At 34.8% G+C, this 9,822-nt stretch overlaps 1 protein-coding gene across 1 annotated transcript in view; it reads right to left on the reverse strand.

The window, feature by feature from the left end:
* Positions 1-578: 578 nt before the first annotated feature.
* ITGA4 (integrin, alpha 4 (antigen CD49D, alpha 4 subunit of VLA-4 receptor)) overlaps positions 579-9,822 on the reverse strand; it is a gene marked incomplete at its 5' end in the record, with an annotated part of 29,706 nt that continues 20,462 nt past the window's right edge. The window contains 11 exons of the mRNA XM_009698992.1: positions 579-671; positions 1,537-1,656; positions 1,869-1,967; positions 2,495-2,614; positions 3,822-3,941; positions 4,220-4,327; positions 4,995-5,085; positions 5,655-5,741; positions 6,084-6,163; positions 6,607-6,705; positions 7,436-7,586. Coding sequence (XP_009697294.1) covers positions 579-671; positions 1,537-1,656; positions 1,869-1,967; positions 2,495-2,614; positions 3,822-3,941; positions 4,220-4,327; positions 4,995-5,085; positions 5,655-5,741; positions 6,084-6,163; positions 6,607-6,705; positions 7,436-7,586 — 1,168 coding nt within the window. The remainder of the gene's footprint in view (positions 672-1,536; positions 1,657-1,868; positions 1,968-2,494; positions 2,615-3,821; positions 3,942-4,219; positions 4,328-4,994; positions 5,086-5,654; positions 5,742-6,083; positions 6,164-6,606; positions 6,706-7,435; positions 7,587-9,822) is intronic.

Below are 9,822 nucleotides of genomic sequence, written 5' to 3' on the forward strand. Positions count from 1 at the left end.
GCCAAAGCTTACGAAGTTACCTTCAGAAGCCCAAGAGGGCTTCTGATAGCTATTTTCTACATCCGTGCACTCTACTTACAGTCTTCCTATTGGTTTGAGCTAATTCACCTTTGTAAAAGTGACAAAGCAAGACGAGGGAGCATTTCTTCTTGAATGTCTAATCAAAAGATTATTGAAACTTAAAAATGAATAGAATAATTTGCACTACTGTGTTTGAGATCTTATTTTCCAGGACTGGCCAAATGTTATTACTTTCTAGAAATTCTTCTTTCCAGTAATAATTCTTCTCTTTATCTTTAGTGTTCTTCTGTCTGTTTGAAATCATATATATATGTGTGTGTGTGTATATGGCATTTCAAATATTACTCTGAGACTTCAAAACAAACTGTTTTACCATGTTCATATTAGAAAAACAACAGTACTCTAAGGTGTAGTCCTCCATTCACTTCAAGGGAAAAGAAGTGTATTTTGTAAGAGCAAGTGAGCTAAAGACCAGTTTTCTCATCACTGGTGTTTCTCCTGTGAATTAACCTGAATCTTAAATTCTTCATTTTAAAATCAAACATTTATTAGCCATCTTAGTCATCTTTGTTCCCACTTGTAAAACTCCAGCTGTCTCTTCTGTTCTTGTCTTGAGGGACTGGTTTGTATTGCCTTTTGAAAAAGCCAATCTGAAATACATAATTTTGGAATCTGTGGTCAGCAATTTTTATTATCAAATCTAAACCATAAAAGATGAACTAAAATAAAATGTATAGGGTGTTGTTTATGAATGATGGTATTTGCCATTGCTTTGTCATACCAAATCAAGCGTTACTCATCAATCAAAAAAGTGGGGTTGCTTTTTCTTTACTTTTTTGGAGGTTAATACTCACCTTCAAGGAGTAAGGACATATGGGCTTGTGAACTGTAACAGTCCACAGAATCCAGTATTTTTTCAAATGTGAAATAGTAATAAAACTTTCCTGTTAAACTTGTTTCATTTCTACACTTCCCTGGTAAAAACAATGGATGGAGAAAGTCTGCACGCAGGTAAAGAAGTTACCAATTTCTTAAGTGCTTGTCAGAGAAGCTGCATCCTTCATAGTTTCCTTTTTTACTTACGCACAGGACTTTTTTAGCATTTATGTTGCAGTTTAAAATCTTAAACGTTTTATTCTGGCATGAAACTATATTGTAGACTATTACTCATCATGTATCAAGTGCCATTAAATGTGGAGCACTATCCCATAAAAATGATTCATTTGATATCATTAAATTATAGAAATCATTTGCAAACATGAGATGCCATAAAAAGCATGGGAAGGGGCGTGTGGTGTTGAATAACAGAAGATGTAGAATACATAGAAGATAAAATGAAGGAAAATGGAGGAGGATTTTGAAAAAACACGAGTTACAGGAGGAATTAAGTTTCTTTAGAAAGGACAGATCATAATGAAATATTATTTATCTTTTAACCTGCATTAACAGATCTAAAGATCCACTAACAGTGTGAATTCCTGACTTGAGAACAACTGAGAAATACTGAAAACCCACCTTCCATAATATTAATGAAAGAAGCAAAAACAAGATAATGCCAACTATTAAGCCTATTCCAATAAATACCACAGTAACATGGGATTTTGGCTTTTGGTGGTGCACTCCTTCCAAATAGACCTGGAAAGGAGAAAATAAGTTTAGTGCTAACTGATTTTTTCCCCCCCCCCTAAAAGATACTAAAACAAACTAGGAAAATTAATTACATTCTTAAGTAATTAACACTATAGTCATTGCCTGTGTGTAGATATGTATAGAATTCCACAATTTTAATTGTTGTTGGTTTTTCTACTTTAACAAGTTTATCACAAATTCATTAAGGGAATTCTTACATATGCAACTTGCTTGTCCTTGTGTAGTTCAATAACTTTTGCGTTTTTTTCTGGTGAGGCTGTTGCTGTTACTTCAAACTTCAATGCTGATGCATCATCCTGATTAAAAAAAAAAAAGTAAGTAAAATCCTATCTTTTAAAAAATAACTTGAACACATTAATTCCTGCCCAGCAAAAATGGTAACACAGCTGCTCCCAGAAACAGAATCTCACACAGACACACAATGGTGCCTTTTTCTGATCACAAAACAAATTAGTACCAGAAGCTGGAATGAAGCCCAGTTGGATTTTACTTAAGTCCACATCCATACTGCTTTTCTTAGAAAAGCACAATTATGAGTTGAAATTAAATCCCAATCCTACATAACCCTGCCAGAATAGGCAAAGCAATACATATTATAAAATAAAGTCATAATCTAAAATACATATTTTTTCAGTTGTTTTCATTTTTCATATATTGCCTTGAGACTTAGCATTGAAAACCTAAAACAGGTTAGCACCTAAAAGATTTGGATTTAATCATACTGTTTGCAAAAATATATTAATACCTAGAATTTATACACAAAGAATACTGCAAATATGCCTTGAAATATTCCCCTCAAGTATGAAAAATTCATGTGTGTTACCATTTCTAAAAGTGAAGGAGTAGCCTCCAGATGCAACTGAACGGTTGCTTCCTTTCCACTTCCCATGTTTCCAAGCTTGCAATATATTTGTAAGCAAAGGCTGTCATTTTTCATGCAGTACTGTAGAAGGGAGGGCAAGAAGGAAACTTAAGTTTATCAACTTTAACATCTTAGTATTAAAGACACTCAGGAACAGAGTAAAACAAGATCTGTGTTCAAATTAGCTTTTATCAAGAATGATAAATGGCAATGACTATATGATATCCAGTATAAACCATGTAATTGATGGATCCTTACACTTGTACACTGACAACTAGCACCATTTCACTCAATTTTGGAGAAGACAAAAAAGCAAGCCTCTACATGATTATATTCTTTGTCCGAGACTGCAATGCCTAAAAGTTCTGATTTGATATTCTAGTGCAGGCTGTCTCAATCATTGGTTGATGTTCCTTGTAATGTGCTTACTTAAAGTCCCAAATTAACATATTTTAAGATGTCCAGCTTCTCTTAAGATGAAAGTATTAAACAAAATTGTACTTTATCAAACACAAGTTGCAGGACAGAGATTTCTATGAGAACAAACCCTCAAAAATGTAACACTAGAAGAGCAATTCTGGTTTGGAAGACATAGTCAAGTATCTCATCTCCATCACAGTCCATCAGCAGGTACAGAGGGATGAGCTTGAACAGGCCAGGCTTGTATGATATTCTCCCAGCCTCCCAAATATTTTCCTAAGAACTTGCCAAGCCAAAAATGATTTCCATATATTTTGTAATTCTTAATGACTTTCAGTCCCATTAACTTGTATAGTCTCCCTTGGAATTCACTTATTTTTAGCATTCAAAACACCCTTCAGTAAGAAGTTCCACCAGGAGTACTACTTTTGGCTTTGTTCTGTTTTTTTTTAAACCTGGCTCCTATTAGTTACATTTGATGACACTTTTTTGATGTGGAAAAGGCAATGAATATTTGATCTGCATACTTCATGTAATTAAAATTAAGACTGTTTTTCCCACTTGCCATCATTTCTGATTTGTTACTGAATTTCATCTGCCATTCTGTTTGCCCACCCATTCGTCAGTTCTTTGCAGGTGACCGTCGTCCGCACTGACTTCAGTGATGTGTCGTTAATCAACGTTCTCATCTCAGTTCTCACCTCTTTCACTAAAGTTACTTATGACTATGCTGAACTTATCACAGGTCCCACCACAAATCCTTGGAAGAGTGCCCTGGTGACCTCATTATACAAGATGATACAGCGTTGTCTTAAGGCTCATTCATACAGTCATTTATTTTCCACTGATGCCAAAAGACAGAGCTTACCATTTGTCTCTTAGCAGGCTTTGAAAAGAAAGTGAGAACATTTTTTAATATGTTTTCTTTTTTTCCTGCTGCACTACAGTTTCTGGGATATTTAGTGTATGAGCATTGTCCAACTGTTGTCTGGAAATAAAAATAACATCACCATGGTTAGAATTTAAACATCAGATAATAACCAGATTACAGATTTCTGAAAGGCAAGAAGCTCAAAAGGTATTTAAAATGTTACTTTCAGAATTCTAAAACACATGGGGCTGAAGATCATCCTATTCTTGTTCACTCTGCTTCACCATAGCTAACAAATTGAACACATACTTAGTATCTGGTTCTTCTATGCTCTTCTTCCCTTTTTCATAGAATCCACATAGCTAATAAAATTATATTACATAACCTGTGCTTACCTTGACATCCAACGTGTTGAATAATTTGACATCATTGGGTGGAAAAGCATTAGGTATCATTATCTCTAAGTTTGTGTTTGGAGCCATGCTTGGTCCTGCACTGATAACCTTGTGGGGAAGAATGGTATACATTTAAAGCTTTAATTCATGATACATATAAAGTATAAACACATAAAACTTCACAGAACGGGGTACCATCTGCATTGTCAACACTGTCATGAAAGTGGATTCTGCTAGGAATTGTAACATTTTGCTTAATTCATCCTGTAGGCTTACTGAACCCGACGAGTTAGTACCGCTAATCGGTGATGACTACCCTGAGGTCATACAGACTGCCTTCCAGGAGAATATGCAAAAGGAACTAGGAGAGATTAATGTCTAACTCTTGCTTTTAATCCATTGGAGACAAATCTGATACCTATAGATCCTCTTACAAGGAGCTCTTTGCTCCTTTTGCTTACCATAAGATAATTCCTTTAGAAATGTTTCTTAATGGAAGAAGTGGCAAGTCAGAACTGCTCTACCACTTTCAATCCTGTTTGTGCTAAGTATTTCTTCTCTGACCATTCAGTGGATGATTGTCCAGGCCAAAAAAAGTGTTCAAAGAGGGATTAACAGCCACTTCCCATCGCTAATGCGCAAAAGTTGCTCACCATGCCCTTGTACTCCTAAAAAGTTCCCTAACTGACTCTGCAGACTGTCACTAGATACACTCGAAATCTAAGCATTAACCTTTAAAACAAGGATAATAGGGTTTACAAAGAAAAGCTCTTACATGGAAAGTGAAGTTGATACTCTCCTTCATACATGTAACCGGTGAATCTTTCTCATTTGTTCCATAAACAAACGAAGCTGGTGATACAAATCTACAATGGTTCAGAAGTTGTTCATTAATAGAACTGCTACATATCATTAGCATAACTTACTGCTCCATGGAATCTCCAGTAAGATTGGTTCTAAGAAAATACACAAGTTTGCATTTAAGTAAATCTGGGAACACTGAGTAGAAGTCCTCTGCCGTTGTACTCTTTCCTCTTAAAAAGGCAGATGAATCAGAAAAAGTCATAAATAAATCCTTACCCAAAACTATGCTCCATGAATGCCCCACAACAAACCCAGAATATGATCCATGTTAAGCAAGGAATCTGAGGATCTGCTGTGCTCTTATTAAATATTTCTTTCTAAAAAAATATTTCGGTTCTTAAAAAAATCTTAGTCTTCTAAGAAATAAGTTTGAAGCACCATACATATCATTGGTCTCATCTCACAGTAGTGGAAACAAAATCTTAGAAGTGTATGGGGTCAGACCCCAGGATACCTGTGCCATCTCATTCCCAGGATTTTTCAGCCACATTACGCTTAAAAGCTTTGGGATTCAGAACAGTAACAAGACAACAGTTCTGTGGATGTGCATGTATAGCAATAGCTGACTTACCCATGAGCATTTAACTCAATCTCATACTTTAGAGGTACAGCTAAAGTTAGCGTGTTATCCAGCAACATGTTCCCATCTTCATTTTTACTATAAAAATGCAATGAGAGAAAAATGAGTATTGAATGCATCATTGTATGCTATGCTTTATTTCTATAAATAATGATTAAACAGACCTTTCGGCTTATTAAAAATATTTTATTGGTAACATGTCAGGCAGTGAAAGAAAAAAAAAAATATTTTATACAGGCAGAAACCTGCTTATTATTTAAATATCTATTATCTGGGTTTTTTTGTAATTTCTCCTTCTCTACAGATTTGCAACCGATGTGCTTTCTTGCAATTGTGCTTTGCTAAGTCTTTCCAGTGTTCCCTATTCTGTTTTCCAAAGCTAGCAATATTTTTCATTGAGCAATTTTTATTAGACTTTACCAGGTAGCATTAATGATGATGTTGATGTCGTCTTCTACTCTGGTAAAAGAGCTTGCATCCAAGAGGAAACTAAAATCCAGCTGTAAAACAAGTAAAATTTTCTTTATAGTAAATGACAGTGTATCTTAACACAGTTTAAATAAAAGTATCTTACTGAACTAATTTAGAATCTCCTGCTCTAAAAAAAATTCAGAACTAAGAAAATACTTGCTTTTTGTGTCTTCTACTCCCTTTCTATTGACCTAACACATTTGTTCGTAGCCTTGGTCAGCTCACTCATCTAGGAAGCCAAGCATAATCAGTTGATGCATAATACAAACAATGTTATCTCTTAATGAATTATTCTAGTGAGTGTTTAAGCAACTCATTTAAAAAGTAAGAGAGAGATTCAGGTACCAACATGATAAAAGATGTTAGTTGGCAATGAAGGAGAGATTCTGAAAAACAAGGGTTTTTTCCCCCTGAAAATTCTCATAGCAGATTTAGGGTGTTTTTAAAGCTAGGAACTTCATACATAGCTTACCTTTGACTTTTGATCTACATACAAATAACCAATGCTGCACTCAAGTTTCACTGCATGAATTTCTTTATCTAATACTTCACAATGTATGTGTTTTTCTTCCTAAAATAAAGGACAAATTATTAATGACTAAAATAAAACTGCTTTTTTCAGACATTCAAATTACATGCACACACTGAAATTGGGTGGTTTTTATGTCCCTGAACTACATGTTTGTTATTTCACTGATGCAAATACACAGAACATTCATATTATTCAAGACTACTTTAACATATCGTTGTATTGATTACTGTATCCTGTCAGCTTCATTATTGGCAAACAGAAGATGAAGTAAAGTGTATGCATCAGACTCAGACCCACCCAAGTTTAAAGCCAACCTCTAAAAGGGGGATTGTACACAGAGAGTGTTTATTTTAAAAAGGCAGAAAGAGAGATTTGTGACTTCTTCATAAGTTTATGTATCTGTGAAAAAGATCAGATTCAATGAGATCTTTGTGATCACTGAAAACATGATCATCAGACAAAAAGTAACAGTGACATCCTTAAACATACCTTTTTTTTTAATTTTAGTTGTTACCATGACATCCTGTTACTGAAATTATTTAAATCACCTGTATTGATTAAATTGCATGTGGTTTAGGTAGCTAGAAGTCTAAGAAGTTAAAAATTGGAGTTTTGTCAGCTTTTTTTTTTGCGGGGAGCGGGGAGGGGGGGGGTGTAGGTTGGCAGTATCTAAAGAAACTCAACAATCCATTAACATAATTTGAAAAATGTCTGGCTGAAAAAGAAAAATATCAAAGGATTACTGTTTGACAGATTTTTTTGTTCTTACCAATGCTAAAACTCGGATGAAATAAAGACCTTTAGGGATTTGAATGTGGAGGACAGTTTCATATGCATCATCTCCAACATTAAGCAGAGAAATGTTCAACAATAAAGTCTTCATACCTCCAACAGCGAGATATGTTTTCTTATCATGAGGCCTATAAAAATAATTATTAAATACAAGTGAAAAGTAATACTCTATACAGCTTGTACGCAAAAATTTTCCACCACTGCTCTTTTAGTTAATTTCTTTCGGTTCTGACAAAGCTCCTCTGGAAGCAAGTTTTTAGTCAGTCGTGTAACTGAAGGTACTACACCAGTTATATGATGGTCAACTCTAGTATTGTACTTTTAAGGCCTGAGGTTATTAATGAGAGAGCAAGAAAGTTGTTATCAGACCAGTCGTGCTTCTGGCTTTTACAAGATAGGTCCTTTCCTTTCCAGATGAGAACAGCAATGTGCTACTGCTACAGTATTTTCAGACATTATTTCAAAATTCACTTTTTGTACTCAAAGCGTACGCTGAGTTAATATGAAACAGGTCACAAAGAGGGCAAGTGAACACGCCTGTCCTATGATCTATGTAATGTTCTATAATTATGTTACAAGTACAGACACCCTATGGGGGGCTAAAAGTAAACTTCAGCTTGACATTAAAGTTTAATTAAGACTTGTAGAAAGGCTGCCTAGAAATAGACATTTATCAGATATTCTGGCTGGAAACCAAAGCATTAGTCACTGAACACCTTTGGGAAAGAAGCTGGCACGTAGAAAAGCAGCAGAAGGTAAAGCACTGCATAAGCAGATAGGTTCCAAGACAAAAGTGAATTAAGAAAAACACAATGTTGACATTTCCGTAGCTTGATTAAGTTTAGGTTAAATTTTAAAGTTGTTTTACTAGTTATATGCTTACCATTCAGTCCTCCTATATGCATTAAAGCCAAGCTCATTAACAAGATGCTGTCACAGAGATGCCTCCCAGCTTAACACACAAGTACACAAAAGCACCAGGTGCACATCCGGGACTACAACAAAGCTGAACTAGAGCTTTTCCCTGGTAATCATATTTCATTCTTCATTAAAAAATGCATGATGTGGACTAGAAATTTACAGAGCAGGCCAAAATTTAAGCAATTTAAACAAAACATGATAGTGTATACATGAAGACTCATAACTCAGTAAGTAAAGCATTACATTGACACCTCTATTTGATTTCATTCTTTTAAGACTAGAAGTGTTTGCTCTGCTGTTCAAGGATAACGAATGCATTCTGTCTAGACAAAATAAATTAACGTTTCACAGCTAACTAGTTTTTAATCGAGATTCTAGGGGCACAATGTAATTTAAGGTGATACTTCACACTTTATCAAGATATTTAGCCTATTTATTTACACGGAAAGTCTGCTACTGGTACCTAATACCAAGCAGGTATGTTGTAATCTGTTTTCCTTTCTTAGAGCTTTGAAATACTGACAAAACTGCATTGCTAATGTCACAAAGGGAAATGCTGCACAATCTTTCTTTCTGAAAAGCTGATGATCTTTCAAATAAAACATCCTTCAAGCCTAAGAAAATGAAAGGGCTTAAGACTCATGTTACAGGCCATGCATTAAAGTAGGCAGAAAGATACTAATCTTATTCTGAAATTTATGAAGATGAAAAAGCTTGTGCTCAGGATCACACAGGTGTGATTAATCAGAATTATGTGATTGTCATCATCTTTTGGTGTCTTCTTAGGTTGTTCAACCTAGTATCTCAATTAAAGTAGAATCAACTTTAAGAGAGATAAATTACACAAGAGAATCCAGGTCACACACAAAATACCTAACTAGCTGAGATTCACAACAGCTACAAGTTCTCTTTTTGCACACCAACAACCCATATTTCTTGCTTTGGAGTATAATATTCAATAAAGAAAAAGGTTGTGATGATAAAATATAACTTAAAATCAAATCATTAAAATCCATTCTGAATAGAAATGATTGGCTTAAAACTTTCCAAACATCATAGAGTCATAGAATGGTTTGCGTTGGAAGGGACCTTAAAGATCACCTCGTTCCAACCCCCCTGCCATGGGCAGGACACCTTCCCCTAGATCAGGTTGCTCAAAGCCACATCCAACCTGACCTTGAACACTTCCAAAGATGATGCTAAATAGAAGTATATCTCACAAAGTATTGCTCTGTGTAATACAGATTCTGCAAGACAATAATAATTGTATTTAAATACTTCAAAAGTGCATTAATTATGTTGCATAACAACAAGATTTAAACATCAGAATGGGAAAAAACTGAAACATACTAAAAGGTATATCAAAAAAATAAGGGACGCAAATGAAAAAAAAATAATCACAAAACAAAATTAGTTTTTGAAAATGCAAGCTAATTCATGTAG

Source organism: Cariama cristata, unplaced genomic scaffold (assembly GCF_000690535.1).
Source record: "Cariama cristata isolate BGI_N322 unplaced genomic scaffold, ASM69053v1 scaffold6624, whole genome shotgun sequence".
NCBI lineage: Eukaryota > Metazoa > Chordata > Aves > Cariamiformes > Cariamidae > Cariama > Cariama cristata.